Consider the following 18,719-nt stretch of genomic DNA (forward strand, 5'->3'; position numbering starts at 1 on the left):
TCGTCCTACCCCACACGAGGCGAAGTGCTCGGCAGCTACCAATATGATACTGGAGCTCCAGAAGAAGGCGAAAGAGCAAGAACAGGATGGTACCTGATGCAAAGGCACCTTGTTAAACTCCTGAATCCGGTTAACTACGGGTGGCTGGAACCAGTTACTTAGTCATTACAACCTTTAATGAGACTTCTTAAGAAACCTAATTGTATTGGTACCTTGTTGTTAGCTATTTTACCTTCCGAAGGTTGACTCCTTGTGTTGTTGTTGGTATTATGGTTGTTTATTAAGGTCGTGATAAACCCTAGACTGTTATTTCAAAACTCTATGACACCTCAATTGCGCTGGCTATTTTATTATAGGACCCACACTAACGTATACAGCGGGGCCATCGAGGCCTGCACATGCTCGACATCGGCAACGGCTTTATGGCAATTGGTGGCGCGTTCAACGAGGCCACCACAGTCATCCATGAGGCCAACTCCAGCGTGCGACCCCATCTTGTCCGGCACTTTCTGTTTGGGGCAAAATGTACAGACCCCATGCCCCACCGCGCGATGGCCTGAACCCATCAGGTCCATTTTGTGTCCGGGCCGACCCATTTCGAGCGCAAACATGCACCGAGTTTGGGTCGCAGCAGACAGCAAACGAATGTGTCGCTCGTTCTCTTCAGGCTGCGTGGCAGGCGGCCACCTACATCCCACCACCCGACATTAATGCACACGCGCGGTTGGCTCCACCTATCATCCGCCAAGGCGAACGGTCGCCGTCCTTCTTAAATGGGAACTCATGGATCGTTCGCAGTCCACAATCCCCACTCCAGCCCGTGCTGCCTCCTCAAAACCCGACACTCCCAAAACCCTAGCTCTCCCTTTCCCCATCCACGATCTCGTCGGCCGGCCGCCACGCAACCATGGAACACCGGTCGCAAGGGGAAGCATGACTGGGAGGTGAAGGAAATATGCCCTAGAGGCAATAATAAAGTTACTATTTATTTCCTTATATCATGATAAATGTTTATTATTCATGCTAGAATTGTATTAACCGGAAACATGATACATGTGTGAATACATAGACAAACAGAGTGTCACTAGTATGCCTCTACTTGACTAGCTCGTTGATCAAAGATGGTTATGTTTCCTAGCCATAGACAAAGAGTTGTTATTTGATTAAAGGGATCACATCATTAGGAGAATGATGTGATTGACTTGACCCATTCCGTTAGCTTAGCACTTGATCGTTTAGTTTGTTGCTATTGCTTTCTTCATGACTTATACATGTTCCTATGACTATAAGATTATGCAACTCCCGTTTACCGGAGGAACACTTTGTGTGCTACCAAACGTCACAACGTAACTGGGTGATTATAAAGGTGCTCTACAGGTGTCTCCGAAGGTACTTGTTGGGTTGGCGTATTTCGAGATTAGGATTTGTCACTCCAATTGTCGGAGAGGTATCTCTGGGCCCACTCGGTAATACACATCACTTAAGCCTTGCAAGCATTGCAACTAATGAGTTAGTTGCGGGATGATGTGTTACGGAACGAGTAAAGAGACTTGCCGGTAATGAGATTGAACTAGGTATTGAGATACCGATGATCGAATCTCGGGAAAGTAACATACCGATGTCAAAGGGAACAACGTATGTTGTTATGCGGTCTGACCGATAAAGATCTTCGTAGAATATGTGGGAGCCAATATGAGCATCCAGGTTCCGCTATTGGTTATTGACCGGAGATGTGTCTCGGTCATGTCTACATAGTTCTCGAACCCGTAGGGTCCGCACGCTTAAAGTTTCGATGACGGTTATATTATGAGTTTATGAGTTTTGATGTACCGAAGGTTGTTCGGAGTCCCGGATGTGATCACGGACATGACAAGGAGTCTCAAAATGGTCGAGACATGAAGATTGATATATTGGAAGCCTATATTTGGATATCGGAAGTGTTCCGGGTGAAATCGGGATTTTACCGGAGTACCGTGGGGTTACCGGAAACCCCCGAGGGCTTAATGGGCCATAGTGGGCCTTAGTGGAGAAGAGGAGAGGCAGCCAGGGCAGGGCCGCGCGCCTCTCCCCCCTAGTCTGAATAGGACAAGGAGAGGGGGCGGCGCCCCCCCCCCTTTCCTTCCTCTCTCCCTCCTCTTTCCCCCTCCACTCCTAATCCAACAAGGAAAAGGGAGGGAGTCCTACTCACGGTGGGAGTAGGACTCCTCCTGGCGCGCCCCTCCTAGCCGGCCGCACCTCCCCCCTTGCTCCTTTATATACAGGGGCAGGGGGCACCCTAGAGACACAACAATTGATCGTTAGATCTTTTAGCCGTGTGCGGTGCCCCCCTCCACCATAGTCCACCTCGATAATACTGTAGCGGTGCTTAGGCGAAGCCCTGCGTCGGTAGAACATCATCATCATCACCACGCCATCATGCTGACGAAACTCTCCCTCAACACTCGGCTGGATCGGAGTTCGAGGGACGTCATCGGGCTGAATGTGTGCTGAACTCGGAGGTGTCGTACGTTTGGTACTTGATCGGTCGGATCGTGAAGAAGTACGACTTCATCACCAGCGTTGTGCTACCGCTTCCGCTTTCAGTCTATGAGGGTACGTGGACACACTCTCCCCTCTCGTTGCTATGCATCACCATGATCTTGCGTGTGAGTAGGAAATTTTTGAAATTACTATGTTCCCCAACAGGAGGCTGGCTCATCCTCGGGCCGCCGCCGCCGCAGCGTCAAAGGGGAGCCCGCGCCACCACCGCGAAGGGCCCCCGCGCCGCCCGCATTCTCCATCGCCCCCACGGCCGCCGGCGAGCGCGACCGGCACTACATTCACGTGGATGTATGCCATCGTTATTGGGAGACGAGGACGCCGCTCCCCTGGAGCGACGTGCACCTCCCGGATAATCGGCATCTCTCCGTCGGCCGGGTGCCGATCCCGCCAGTCCCGACGAGCGGCCGTGCCCGCCGCGAAGAGATCGAGCGCCGCCGTCGCCTCCTGCCAGACGATCTGTACTATGACCCCAGGTACGCCGTCAACTCCAACCTTTGGGACACGTGGTTCCAGGACAAGCATGACACGCGGCGCGCCTTCTTCTTTGCCGGCACCTCGTCGGGGCCGAGGCGGCCACCTGAGCGCCGCGCGCGCGCTCCAAGCCCTCCCCAAGTGCGCGAGCGTAGGGTGGTATGCGGCATCACGTCGATGTCGTCGCCCTCTCCGCCGCCACCACCTCCTCCGCGCATGACAGAGGAGGAGGAGGCCCGACTCCTTCAACGTGTCATGGATGACTCCATGAACACGTAGGACGAGCGCCAGTGGGAGGGCATGGAGACCATGATGGCCCTCTCTGCCGCCGGTGACGTGGCCATGCCGGAGCTAGAGATGGTGAGGAGGGAGGAGGTGCTAGAGGACGAGCCCGTCTGCGCATTCCACCCGGGCCTAGTGGGCCAGCGGTGGAGCTGGTAGTGCACGGCTCCGGAGATGGCCGACGCCGTGGGGGGCATGAACTGGTGCCCCACGACGCCGCGGTCACCGGAGCGGGAGGCGTCGCCACGGGAGGAGGTGGTGCAGGCACCTCCCGCCTTCCAGCAACCTCCCGTGTACTAGGCACCGCAGCCCAACCTCTGGACGCCGCTGGCCTACCTCACCCTCGTCAACGACGAGGACGACAACGGCGGCCACTGAGAAGACGGCGACGGCCACAGCATCGACGGGAACGGCGGGAGCGGGCGGCAGATTTCTTTTGTTTTTATGTTAATTATGTCTAATTATGTGGAACTGGGCCGTTTTGTGTCGGTGATGTTTAATTATGTCTTTTGTTTTTATGTTTGCATTTATTTTATTTTTTATTTTTGGCATTTTGTTTTAGTTTTTGTGTTTTTTAATCACGTTCACCTCAGACATGATTTAAGGTGCGGCCACGCGTTGGGCGCACTGACAACCCAACGATTTCAAGTGGACATGGGCGACCCATTGCTGCTTCAAACAGACAAAAACAGGCCAAACCGGACGTCCGTTTGGCGTCGTGCGCTGGAGTTGGCCTGACGCCTCCCATGCGTGGAGGTGATCGGCGAGCCGGGATGGTACTTCGCCGAGACGGCCTTCGCGCTCATAGCATGCGTCATCAGGAAGCGCACGGGCGGCGAGATACAAGAGTACTGGATCGACGATGGACTCTACGGGCCGAGGCCGCTCGCCACCCCATGCGCTGGTGAAGAGATGTACACATCGACTGTGTTCAAGCCGACGTGTGACTCACTCGACACGGTGGTGACATGGTGCCGGCTGCCGGAGATGAGCGTGGGGGACTGGTTCGTGTTGGGTGACATGGCCGCCTACTCCATCGGTTCCGGCTCCCATTTTAACGCTTCTCCATGTCCAACATTGCGACATTCTTGGCCTACTCGAGCTAGCTAGCAGTAGGTCAGAGGCAATAAAAATGTGGACACGTACCAGACGTTGTTAATTCTTTCATTTAGTATGTGTATATATTTATATTTGTACATGAAAAGAGTTGCTTGTAGTTAAGCTCGTGTCCCCTCCAAATGTAAGGACTCGCATTCCTTTGACAGCCAATGGATTACAAATAATATATAATTGTGGATAAAGGATGAAATGACATGATCTGAATGAAACAAACTAAGACCTAAAGACACTGGTCAAGCTTAGCTTCATACACAAATCCATATAGCTTTGAGTTATTAAGGTGAAAACAGCACAATCTGAAAAAACCAACTAATTGTTCACAAACCCAACTAAGGGTCAACAATTCCAGTATATTTCTCTTCCCCTCACATTTTTCGGACGCAATCCTGATAGACAAAGGGTTTTGGGGTTATGGGCTTCGACACCTAAGAGGGTCGGCCACGATAACATATATATAACAAGGGGGTACCTCATCGGGTACAAATACATTGTACAGAGATTACAATACGTACAAGTCTAACACCCTCCCTCAATCTTAACCGTGATCTGAAGAATTCAGAAGATTAAGATTGCGACGACATCCCTCAAACTGAGGTAGTGGCAACGGCTTCGTGAATATGTCAGCAAGTTGATCCTTTGATGGGATGAACTTGATCTGAAGCAACCTCTGTGAAACTCGTTCTCTGACAAAGTGATAGTCAACTTCGATGTGTTTCGTTCGGGCATGAAATACCGGATTTGAAGAAAGGTACGTAGCGCCGGTGTTGTCACACCAAAGAACAGGTGGATGATGCTGAGAGACCCTCAACTCTCGAAGCAAGGACTGAACCCAGATAAGTTCAGCGGTGGCATTGGCAACTGCTTTGTATTTCGCTTCAGTACTACTACGAGACACTGTAGCTTGTTTACGAGCACTCCAGGCGATCAAATTAGGACCATAGAACACTGCATATCCCCCCGTGGATCGCCTGTCATCGGGGCTACCAGCCCAATCTGCATCAGAAAATGCAGAGAGGGCACCGGAAGGAGCAGACTGAAGATGAAGGCCTAGAGCAGCAGTCAAGCGAACATAGCGCAGAATGCGCTTCACAGCAGTCCAGTGAGTATCCCGAGGAGCTTGAAGAAACTGGCACACGCTGTTCACCGCATAAGATATATCAGGACGAGTGATCGTCAAATACTGTAAGCCACCAACAATACTGCGATACGTTGTAGCCTCATCCGAAGGAAGAAGGGTACCATCAAGTGCAGAGAGTCTATCAGAAGCTGACATGGGAGTGGTAGCAGGCTTACACTGAAGCATACCAGCACGACGAAGCAAATCCAGAGAGTACTTATGCTGAGTGAGAGTCAGACCGGCATCAGAGTGAGAGACCTCCAAGCCAAGGAAGTAATGAAGCCAACCAAGATCTGTGATGGCAAAATCACCACTCAAAGCAGAAACAAGACGATCCGCAGCAAGAGCCGACGAGCTGATCAATATGATGTCATCAACATACACCAACAGGTACATAGTGACCATAGGACGCTGTAGCATGAACAAGGATGTATCAGCTGTCGACGGAACAAATCCATGTGCATGGAGAGCAGAAGCTAGGCGCGCATGCCAAGCACGTGGTGCCTGTTTAAGACCATAAAGAGCCTTCACCAAGCAACACAAATGGTGCGGACGAGCAGGATCAACAAAACCAGGCGGCTGACGCATATAGACCTCTTCATCAAGAACACCATGCAGAAAAGCATTCTGAACATCAAGCTGTCGAAGAGACCACCCACGAGTAACCGCAAGAGACAAGAGCAAACGGATAGTCGTAGGCTTGATCACAGGACTGAAGGTATCATCATAATCAAGACCTTGACGTTGTTTGAACCCACGAGCAACAAGCCGAGCCTTATACCGTTCAATAGAACCATCCGCATGTCGCTTAACTTTGAATACCCACTTAGAATCAATAATATTGACACCACTGTGCGGAGGAACAAGACGCCACATACCATTTTTGAGCAATGCCTGATACTCTTGTTCCATTGCAGATCGCCAGTGAGGAATACCCGGAGCTGCTTGATAGTGACGGGGTTCAGCAGAAGGATCAGTTGCAGAATGAGCCATACAGGCCGCGAGCCAGGAAACCGTGGCATCGGTGCGTTGGAGCGGTCGAAAAATACCACTCTTGCTCTGAGTGTGTGGTCGCTGAGCAACCGGATCAGTTGGCGCGATCGAAGTCACAGGAACCGTCGGTGGAGAGGCCTGCATCTCCTGAGAAGAAGACATGGCGGGTGATGGTGACCGCGACGATGACGGGCTGCCAGGAGGCGAGCCAGTAGGCGCAGGCGTCGCCGGACCGGGCGATGCAGGCGAGACCGGCCCGGTCACGGGCGAGGCGAAAACAGGCGACGCGGGGAGGTCCAGCTCCAGCCGAGCCGGGGCCGAACGCATAGCGGGCGTGAGCGCACCCGACCCTGCATGGCCCATGCAGGGGGAAGAAGGTGCGGGAGCGACGTGATCCGTCGAGCGCGAACCAGCTGCTACCGGAGCCGGATCCAAGCGCATGGCGGGCGCAGGTGCAGGAGACCCTGCATGCCCCATGCAAGAGGCCGCAGCGGCATGATCGACGCGATCCGTCGGAGAGGCCGTGGGAGCAGCGGAGGAATCCTCCAGGAGAACAAGCCGAGCACCTCTACCAGTTCCTGCACCATGGTTAGACAACAAAAGAGGCGAGTGTGCAGCATCTCCAAATTGATCAGGCAATAGAGGAGATGAATGCACAGGTTCATTAGGTGTGGTGACGGGAGTTGGAAGATTAGAAAAAGGAGAAACATGCTCATCAAAGACAACATCACGTGAAATATACACATGATTTGTTGGAACATGAAGGCATTTATAACCTTTGTGCAACGGACTATACCCAAGGAAGACACATTTTTTAGAACGAAACTCAAGCTTACGATTATTGTAAGGACGGAGATGCGGCCAACACGCACAACCGAAGACTTTGAGGAAGGTATAATCAGGAGTCTCATGAAGCAAGAGTTCAAGCGGAGTTTTCATGCCAAGGAGTCGCGATGGAAGTCTGTTTATGAGAAAACAGGCAGTAGTGAAAGCATCACTCCAAAAACGAAAAGGAACAGAGGCATGGGCTAGTAAGGTTAAGCCGGTCTCAACAAGATGACGGTGCTTACGTTCAGCTGAACCATTCTGCTGATGTGTATGAAGACAATACACACGATGCGAAATCCCAAGTTTCTCGAAGAAGGTATTTAGATTGCGGTATTCACCCCCCCCCCCAAATCCGATTGTACATGAATAATTTTGTGGTGTAGGAGACGCTCAACATGTGCTTGGAATTTAAGAAAAACATCGAACACATCAGACTTATGTTTAAGAAGATAAATCCAGGTAAAGCGACTATAAGCATCAATAAAACTGACATAGTACTCATGACCACTAACAGACATCTGAGCAGGACCCCAAACATCTGAAAACACAAGCTCGAGAGGAGTTTTGACTACATGACTAGAAACAGAAAAAGGTAGCTGATGACTCTTTCCCTGCTGACAAGCATCACAAACTGAGACATCTTTATTACTAGACACTGACGGTAACTCATGACGATGAAGAATATGTCGAACAATGCGTGTAGCCGGATGGCCAAGAAGAGAGTGCCATTGCGAGGGAGACACTCGAACAGCACTGAAGACATGAGGGATAGATCGCGGCACATCGAGAGCATATAGTCCATGACAAAGGCGCCCTCTAAGGAGTACGTCCCGTGTAGCCCGGTCCTTGATAAAAAGATGAAACGGGTAAAACTCACAAAACACATTATTGTCATAAGTAAGTTTAGGTACAGAGAGTAAGTTACGGGCAACAGTGGGAACTCGAAGAACATTCTTAAGACGCAACTGTCGAGATGTATGTGTAAGGAGGGATGCCTGACCAATATGAGAGATGTGCATACCTGCCCCATTGGCTGTGTGAACCTTGTCAGGACCATGGTAGGCCTCCCGGATAGCAAGCTTGTCCAATTCATTTGTCACGTGCACTGTGGCGCCAGTGTCCATGTACCAGGTGGGATCAACATTATAAGACTGAGTTTTTCCTTGATGCTGCATCATGTTGACTTGACGCTCATTGCCCTTGCCGTTGTTGACAAGACCCAAAAAATCAGGCTGAAAACGACGATGACAGCGAGACGCAACGTGGCGAGGAATTCCACATAGCTGACAAGGGGCAGCCGCTCCACAGGCGGCACAACAGGCACATGGGCGCCCGTTCTCGACGACGATGGTGGGACGCGACTGGGAAGGTGCAGCAGGAGGAGCGCCACCCTTGCCTCCCGTAGGAGGGATCGAAGCAGCAGTAGGAGCAGCAGGACAGGCACCAGGACGCCCCTTCCCACCACGGACAGCAGCATTGGCCGAGGGGGCCTCATCCGGATGACGACTGGCAAGGCGTTGCTCCGTTGAGAGGAGGCGCTGAAAAAGTTCCTGCGGCTTGATGGAAACTTTGCGTTCCTGGATCACCTCCACGAGAGAGTCAAACTCGGCATCGAGACCTTGGAGAACATATGTGGTAAACTCTGTGTCACGAAGTGGCTCGCCAATGGAGGCAAGCTGATCGGCGAGGCATTTGATCTTGTTGAAGAAAACGGTGACAGAGTGATGATCCTTGCGGGTCTCATTAAGCTGTGTACGAAGGGCCATGTGCTGAGACGAGGATTGTGCGGAGAAACTGGACTCCAGCGCATCCCATATCTCATGAGACGTAGTAGCAAATAGAACCAAGCTGGCGACGCCCTCTGTGAGAGAGGACTGAATCGCCGAGAGAATCGCTTGATCTTGAGCAATCCATGGCCGGTACATATGATGATCCGGTGGTGGACATGGCAGAGTACCATCCACAAAACCTTCCAAGTAGTGACTACGAAGGAGGGGAAGAATCTGTGCGCGCCAGAACATATAATTGTCCATCTTTAGTTTCACCGGTAGAAGATTGCTGAAGTAGAACGGCGGAGTCGTGATGACGTCGAGGGAGAAGTCATAGGGCGGCACAGGAACCGCACCGGAGGAGGCGATATCCACCGCAGGCGAGGAGTGCGGCGCAACCGGAGGCGCCTGTGGTGACGCACCGTGAGTTGCAGGCCGTGGGAACCCCGCGTAGCCAGAGCCATATGGAGCTCCATAGCCGGCACCAGGAGGTGCACCATAGCCGGCGCCGTGACCAGCATAGGAGGCGCCGTAGGGGGCGCCGTAGAGAGCACCGTAGGGAGCGCCATAAAAAGCTCCGTGGGCGGCGGGGTCGTACGCATACGGCGGCGGCGGCGGCGCGTAGGGTGCCAGCGTGCCGTAGTTGGGCCGTAGAGCCGGTGAGCCGGGAGAAGCCGAGGATGTCGCCCCGGAAAACAAGGCTCCTGTCGATCTGCCTCCTTGGAGCAGGTTGGACAGGAACGGCGGGGCGAAGAAGGACGCGCCCATTCCGATCGGATCGGTGAGCGACGCAGGGTCTGAGTAGGGATCGGCGAGCAAGGTGGTGGCGGTGGACATAGTCGCCGCGCCGGAGAGGGCAGCGGCGGCGGCCTCGGAGGAAGCAGCGGAAGACGACATGGCTAGGTCAGGATCGCTAGATCGCATCTAATACCATGATAGACAAAGGATTTTGGGGTTATGGGCTTCGACACCTAAGAGGGTCGGCCACGATAACATATATATAACAAGGGGTACCTCATCGGGTACAAATACATTGTACAGAGATTACAATACGTACAAGTCTAACAAATCCCATGAAAAGTTATTAAGTATAAAAGAAAACCGTCAACATGTATATTATTAACCACCGCCAAGCTCATTGTGAAAAATACACGGATCTATCCTCTCACGACTTGGCAAATTGGCAAGTGCACATAATATAAAACTTAAAGAACATGTATATGTATTTGTACAACACTAATTGACATTTTTCGGAACTTTTATGTTACAACTTTTTTCAAAAAAGGGCTCCCACAGTCCTACAACCCCCCCCCCCCCCCCCCCCCCCGGCGCACACACACACACGCTCGTGTACCTCCTTTTTTAAACAAGTGTCAAGCAATTTGTTTATAATATATGTCTTGATAAAGCAACTAATTAATTCTCTAAATTCAGCGGAAGAGGCTACCTTTCTTTCTTGGTGGAGGATGATGTGTGTTTCATTAAAGCTCTAACGCTAATTCCTCAACAAAGCAAACATAAGATAATAAAAATTGCATCCTTACTGTGATGAGCCACGGTAGCAAGTTCTTCTGGAAAGCCCTGGTGGAAACTGAGTTGTTCATCTGTAAAAGCCTTAGCAAGTGCGTGGATTTAGCATGCTACTCCCTCCATTCCCAATTATAAGATGTTTTGGATTTTTCAATATGGACTATATATATACGGACTAAAATGAGTGGTCAAAGACACTAAAACACGTCTATGTACATCCGATTCAAAACAAAGTTAAGAACCATTTGAGCGAAAGAGAAACCAAACATAGACTCGAGAACAGAAAGGTTGCACAAGCTGAAGAATTTATCTTAAAATGATTAAAGGTAAGCAAATCGTCCCCTCTGAAATCAAACTAACAAAAAATAACAACATTGCTGACTGGGATGTTGTATTCTGTCATATGATAATGGAATCTCGGTTTAACCCTCTTCTAGAGGGGAATATATATTCAGGAGTCTGGTCATAATTGGAATCACGGAATCAAGAAATCTAAATGGCAATGGCAAAACACATGAGGGAGAAATAAGATAGACAGACTATCATAATATGGAGGCAATATTTTGCATATATGGGAATGGATTATGTTACATTAAGGCTTGACCAGAGTTGAGACCAAGGTTCCAAGTTTAAGTCATGGGAAGTGTATCTATATAAGAGAAATGCCTCAGCCTGATAATTCAGTATCCTAGATTGGATCACCTCTTACCTTGTGCTGCTCTAGCCATTTGGTATCGTTAAGGCGTCGATGTCTGACAGCTACGAACAGTATCTGGATTCGGATCCCATTGAAGTTATTTTCACCAGCTGCTCCGTGTGCAGTTATTCCACTGACAGTTTTGGCCATTTTCCATTCTGTATAGACTGAACTGGTTCAAGGAATTTGCAGTTTGGTTAACCATGTTGTCCCACACATACTGCCCCTTGACCTTCATCGAACAATGTGTGTGTGTGTGAATGGTTTGCCCTCTGCCCCGTGGTACATCATGGCATTGCGTACAGGCTACACAATGTGTAGAGCAACATTGAGAATGAATCAATCAACAAGTTAAGTAAGAAGAATCCAAACTTACGATCTCCATTGCCTTCAGCCGATCAACCTCGCCACAAAACTTCGTGGCGGAGTTCTGGATGGTGTACCATTAGTACACTACACTTTCACATTGCGTTCATGGTTGATGTGCATGTCGTAGGGCGCAAAGTGCTTTCGCGCACGAAACGAATCATGCACGCGCTGCCAAAAGATCCCCTTCTGCTCCTGCCTACGAAATCCGCAGATACAGCCAACCACGCATCGCACAACAACTCATCCTCCATGGATCGAGTGCCCCGCCATCTTTCTAGAAAAACAACATGAAGTTTAACCTCAATGGCATTTGACCGAACACCTGCCGGGAGTGGTGTCTGCCGTGGACGTCGTCAACAAGGGGACGGAGGGTACCTGACTATCGATGGATCTTGGGTGGATGGCACCGTAGTATAAGGAGAGCAGGCGTATGAGTGGCGGCGGCGGAAGTACGACAATGCCTCGGTGGCGGCCGAGAGGTTCAACAGCGGTGTCGGAGAAGGAGAGCGTGGATGCAAAGCAGGGGGTGTCGAGACGGAGTGGAAGAGAATTGGATCAGGAGGGGGATTTGAGTGGGCCTGGGGTGTCGGAGTCCTACATGGTGGCGGTCCGGACTCCCGCAAAGCCCCGCCTCCCCCTGTTTGCTTCCAAATTTGCGGGAAAGTGTGCGTGCGGACCGATTGGTGGACCAATATAGGTGTGTGTTGGATGACAAAACATGTCCGGACCGCTCGGTCCAGACGGTTACAGGCGGTTTGTGGAGTTTTTTGACGAATCTCGACAATGTGTCATATGGAACATTCATGTTTCCTCACGATATATATTTTTTTTACCTTAAGGCGAGTCCTTGTCACCCTTGTGCTAGCTCAACCTTTCTTTTTCGAAAATTGTGATACAGATTCTTGAATCGGGTTAACTCTGTTAGTCTTAATCTTGATTTTAATGTATCTGCATGTTTGTATTTTTCGTTCTGCATGTAGTTCAGTTTAGGGGGTTGTCCGGCAAAGTCTCAGCTCAGATGTGAGGTTGTGCGATGCAGCCTGACGTGATGCGTCCGGCACGACGCGTGAAACAGCAAGGGACGTAGGAGGGTGGAGCTTTGACCGGGAGATGCCAAGAAAATAGGTGTATTAGTTTGCATGGGTAAGTTTGTTAGCCGCTTCCGCCGGCCGTGCAGATCACGTAACTAGCGATCCAAAGAGAGATGGGGTCACGTGCTAGTACGTGGGTTAGTGGTCATCGTGGAGGCTGATTAGTACGAGCATGTTGTACTGGTTATTTAAGTTGAAGAGATAAATGAGAAAGGAAGGCCGAGAGGGTCAGCAGAAAAGATGTAGCATATGTGTGTCGTCTGCGCGCGTGTGTGTTTTCTTTGAGCTTTTTCATGGTGTGTTCTTGAGAGAGATGAGTGAGTTGTGTGAGGCAGCTCAAGGTAGAAAAAGAAGAGCAGCACCAACAAACTCTTAACCTAAGTTGCATGACCATGCTTTCTGAATCTGACACTACCGGAATCGCCCCCTATGCCGACGGCCAGGGCCGTCGGCATAGGTCTGAGTCCCGTCGGGATAGACCTATGCCGACGGCCCCTGTCGGCATAGGGCCGTCGGCAACATATGCGTCGGCACAACCAGGGGGCCGTCGGCATAGAAAAGCCGTCGGCATATATGATACGCCGACGGGGGCCGTACATCTATGCCGACGGCCCCGGCCGTCGGCAACTATCACGCCTAACGGCGGCCGCCGTCAAGTCTGCCCAACGACTGGTCGCCATGTGGCATCCCTATGCCGACGGCCTAGCCGTCGGCTTAGTCAAAAACTATGCCGACGGCTAGGCCGTCGGCATAGGTGTGCCACGTGGCGACCAGCCGCTGCTCGTGGACCAAGCCTATGCCGACGGCTGGGCCGTCGGCATAGTCCTTCATATAGAGCTCCCAGTAGCTGACACGTGGGCGCCTATGCCGACGGTCTAGCCGTCGGCACAGTTTTTAAACTAAGCCGACGGCTAGGCCGTCGGCATAGGTGCCACGTGTCAGCTACTGGGAGCTCACGCTAGCCCTATGCCGACGGCCTAGCCGTCGGCATAGTTTGCTTTTGCTTTTTTTCTTTTTTCTGTTTGTTTTCAAATCAATTTAATTGAAATAACAGCAGATATATATGATGGGATAGATATATAAAACACAACGGGATATCATCCGGCACCATCACAACAATATATGCATAAGCATCATCACACACAAGTCTCTAAATGAACATCATCACAACCAACATAAGCATAAGCATATAGAGAAGCACACAAGTCATCTAAATGATCATCACCACACACAAGTCATCTCAAGCATCATCACCACACACAAGGATCATCGAGCACCGCGGAGGTCGTCACCGCTAAGACGGCCGAAGCCCAGGTCGTCACTGCTTGCGGCAGCGCTACCGCCAAGACCGCCTTCGCCTCCACCTCCGCCTCCGTGGATCGGAGTGGTCGGGCTCCGTGTCTCCGGAGTGCTGCGAAGACCACCTCCAACGGTAGATCCACCTATTCCCTGGATGTTGAAAAGACATATGCACGGGATATATGACTGTGTTGAAAGGCATGACATGCTTTGGGTGAATAGATTGGGGATGAACTAACCGGCAAGGGGCCAACGTTCTGTGCCACAAACTCCTCAAAGCTCATCAGCACTGGTTGTGCTGGAGGGCATTGTGCTGGAGGGAACTGAGGACACCTGCCGGCCGCCATATCCTGAAAAGCCTGCTGCATCTGGCTATCCCTCTGCACTTGGTGTTCATAAAGCCTCTGATGCCACGCCATGGTCTCCTGGCGTGTGTACTCCAGGTAGGCCTACGGTATGACATGATGGAACTCATAAAACTACTAAATGCGGAAAATAAAGTGAGCAATGAAGATAAGAGGGAAAATACTTACAGATTGTTGCTCCTGAAAGAGGGACTGTGTACTGGTCACTGGCTGGCTCGTGCGCTGGCTCAGGCTCGGGTCGATCCGACGAAGCTGTGTGTAGGAGATACTAGGAGTGATCACAGCATCGAGAACCGCCTCCCGACCGTGCTCCTTGGGCCCCATCCTCACCACCGCCATGTCTTCCAGAGGCGCCGCAATGGGGTCAGGTGTGTCAGGATGTAACTTCAGATACGCTTCGGAGTAGGCCTTCTTCCTCCCTGCGGTCTTCTTGCCGTAGTACTTGGGCTCGCCAGGCTTGGGGTCCTTCCGCGTATGGGCGATCTCCCACGCCTGCATGTGTGAGAGCGGCCGCTTCAGTTTCTCCTCCTGCACCACCAAACAGAGGTTAGTCATACATAAGAAAGTGATGGTAAATAGAAGAAGAAGAATGTTTAATGGGTTAGTCATACATTAACTGCCTTGTGGAGATAGTGGTTTCAGTTCCCCTGAGCATGTAATCCCTCCGTCCCTCGGTTAGCCTTATTTTTGGTTCTCATAGCCGCCCAGGCTCCAGCCTCATCACACCAAAGATCCACCAATGCCGCCCAGGACTCGTCTTTTCCATAACACCAATTTGGACACACCTACATAATAAAAGCATAATGGCATGTAGGTGTGTCCAAATTGGTGTTATGGAAGCATAAAGCATAAAGCATAATGTACCACAAGGTAATGAAAGCATAATGAAAGCATAATGAAAGCATAATATATGAAAGCATAATGAAAAATCTTTTATACTTACCGCCAAGAACTCGGGCCTCTCCAAGGTAATGCCCATCCTCCGCGCTTCTTCCTTGGTCATCTTCACACCAAGATAGTCGTGGTAGTATGTGGAGATGGCCACATAGCGCACCTCGTACTGCATCTAGCGGGCCTTCTTCTTGCATTGGCGCAGCACGATCTGGTCCGCTCTAGCCCTGTGCTCCAGAAGAACTCGATAGAATTTCTACAATCATGCATGAAACAAGAATGGAAGAAGCCATGAGTTAAATCATTTTCATGAAACTAGAATGGACTTGTTCTTCTGAAGAGAACTCACCCAGAAAGTAGTGATCACGGCCTTGGCATGGGTCTCATGGTCCGCGTGGCGGGCCACTTCCCAGTGGTCCCAGCTTGTGGCCAAAACCCGACGAGCCGGCTGCCTGACTGGATCCGGACAGTACAACCCCGGCCAGTATAACTTCAGCAAGACGGTGATGAGGCCGTTGGGAATACGGACCCCTTTAGAATATATCCAGTTGCTGCAAAAGAATGAACTATTCGCATGTGACAAGCAAAATAAATAACAACCGGAATAAGCATGTGACAAGCAAAATAATGAACCACTTACTCTGTTCCCGTGGGCTCAATGAGCCACTTCTGCTCCTCAGTAGCCGGAACCTGCTTTGGTAGCTTTGTGTTACCACGCAGCCACCCCTTCTTGTCAACCCCCTTCCCGTCACCACCATCATCCCCGCCACCACCCTCCTCCTCGCATGCCTCCCCCTCCCCAACCTCCTCCTCCTCCTCCTCCTCGCCTGCCTCCTCCTCCTCCTCCTCCTCCTCCTCCTCCTCCACCACCACCACCTCCTCCTCCTCCTCCCTAGAGTGTACCTCACTAGAGGAGGGTACCTCACTAGAGGAGGGCCTCGAAGACAACACCCCTAAGTCGGTGAGGGTGCGCTCTTTCTGGCCGCGACCCCTTGTAGTGGCTCTCCCCCCAGCACCTCGTCCTCTAGAGGCTCTCCCCCCGCCCCCTGCTTCTCTAGGGGCACCTCTCCCTCGACCTCCCTGTGAGGAGTCATCGTCAAGTAGCCGAGGGGGAGGATTACGTGCTCGACCACTCCGACTAGGCAGGCCGACGACCTTGCGTAGGAAACCCACGCCGCCGGCCTTCCCCTTGCCCATGTTCCACGAACCTGCATTGAAAAGAGAAAAAGCAATTAGTAAATTAATGAAACGAAGGAAAAGGCATGATAATAAACACATTAATAAAAATGCATAAAAAGGCATATTCCTAAACTATAGAAAAAAATACTTGAAACGTACATCTGCTAGAACCCATATGAATCATCACTGTTGTAACCTCTTTCTCGGTCCGTCTCATCATCACTTTCAATCATATCATCTTTGTTGTCCGACGGAGGTGGAGGCTCTTCCACGTCGTCAGCGTCTTCGTTTAACTTTTCTAGCATAAGTATGTCATTTTCATTGACAATGGTCTCACCATCATTCCGTGCATCATCGACGTTTGGGTCCACATCATCATCACCCAATGGTCTAGCGTCATCGTTTCTAACCACATCATCATCATCATCAGGTTGCTCTTGATAGAACACTCCCTTGTATGTCCTGGGGTTAATGTTGTAGTAATCGTCTTCATTCGGGTCTGGTAGCTTAGCATGTGGCGACACCTTAAACACAACTTCCCAACCCTTTAGATACACTTTCTGGCACGGGTAAGGCAGATAATATACTTGTGTAGCTTGGGTAGCCGCAATGAAGAGATCGGCTCAGGCATAGACGGTTGATGGTTTAACTTCGACCAAACCAATGGAAGGCGTATGTTTTACCCCCTCCCGCAGATCGAACCACCGGCATTTGAACACAGGCAAACTTAGGGTCTCACGCCCCTGGAGGAATTTAACCTCGTATATATTTTGTACCCTTCCGTAGTAGTCTACTGAATTTTGACCGGGGGTGTACACTCTAGTATTTATAGTTTTGGGATTGGGGCGGCTGTTTTGGTGCTCCTCTATATGGAAGCGATACCCATTCACATCATACTTTTTACATGTCATGACGGCAGGGTCAAAACCCATGGAAACCCATCTCAATTCATCATCCATAGATATGTTCGGATCTTTTCCCTACAAGTATAATGGAAATTGTTGCGTGCATTAGTTCGGTTAACTAATAAATGTTGAAGTAGGTATTTAATAGGGGAGTGTGGAAAATTACTTTCTCCATGAACCAAGCAACAAAATTTTTACGTCCAGGGTTTCCATGACGGAGAAGAGTAAGTGCCTCCGCCTCAGTAGGAGGATTCACTCCCGTCCATTCCTCTTGAACGAAATCACTAAAAAAAGATAAGCGGTGTTAGACCGGGACTAAGTGAACATGAAACATGATGATGTGGAAGACATGAAGGAATGGTGTAGTGGTATTACCTCATCCACACTTCCTCAACTTCCTTGATGTTGTGCAAGATATAGAACATGAGGTCCTCCCACTCTTGTCGTGGCATGTTATAAGATTTCGAGGCCCCAGCCCTCCCACCTTGCGCGTTGAATAGATCGAGCCTGGGTTGATACTTGGGCTCTTCTATATTGTATCGAGGCACCTTGTTATGCAGATGGGGAACATGGTCTGGATAGTATGATGTCCTGAGGTCTGACACCTCCTCTAGGACAACTGCCTCAGCTATGGAAGCTTCAATCTTAGCTTTGTTTCCACATTCCCGTCGGAGATGCTTGTTCTGCCTCTCAGGGCTGTACTGCCAGCGATTTTGCATAGGGCCCCCCAACAATACCTCGTTCGCGAGGTGCAGAATGAGATGTGTCATCGGAGTAAAGAAGCCTGGCGGAAAGATCTTCTCTAGCTTGACTATCAACTCCGGTGCCTTCTTATGCAATTTTTCAATCACCTCTTTACTTACTTCTTTATCACAGAGCGTGCGGAAGAAATGGCTAAGCTCGGCAAGCACTCGCCAGACATGCTCGGGGACATAGCCTCGAACCATCACCGGCATTATCCGCTCAATCCATACATGGTAGTCATGACTCTTCAGGCCGGTCACTTTGCCCATTGAAAGATTGACTCCCTTACTTATATTCGATGCATAACCATCGGTGAACTTCAAATTTTGTTTCAGCCAGATAAGTACTTCTTTTTTTCTGGCGGTTTAAGGACAAAGTCAGCATCTGGCTTGAACCAGTTTTTTCGACCGCCTGTGGGAGGCTTCATGTTCAGGTGTGGTCTATCACAAATTCTCTGTTGATCGGATCTAGCTTTTACGTTATCCTTTGTCTTATCAGGAATGTTGAGGATCGTGTGGAAAAGGGACTC

General features: G+C 50.5%; 1 protein-coding gene across 1 annotated transcript; it reads left to right on the plus strand.

The window, feature by feature from the left end:
• The first annotated feature begins 3,468 nt into the window (after positions 1-3,468).
• LOC147958449 (ornithine decarboxylase-like) lies at positions 3,469-4,404 on the plus strand. The gene is made up of 2 exons (XM_087532135.1): positions 3,469-3,558; positions 4,051-4,404. Exons 1-2 carry the CDS (start codon positions 3,469-3,471, stop codon positions 4,402-4,404), a joined length of 444 nt encoding a protein of 147 aa, XP_087388261.1.
• The last annotated feature ends 14,315 nt before the right edge of the window (positions 4,405-18,719 follow it).

The sequence above is a fragment of the Triticum urartu genome, chromosome 7A (assembly GCF_056163025.1).
Source record: "Triticum urartu cultivar PI428250 chromosome 7A, HENAU_Tu73, whole genome shotgun sequence".
Classification (NCBI taxonomy): Eukaryota; Viridiplantae; Streptophyta; class Magnoliopsida; order Poales; family Poaceae; genus Triticum; species Triticum urartu.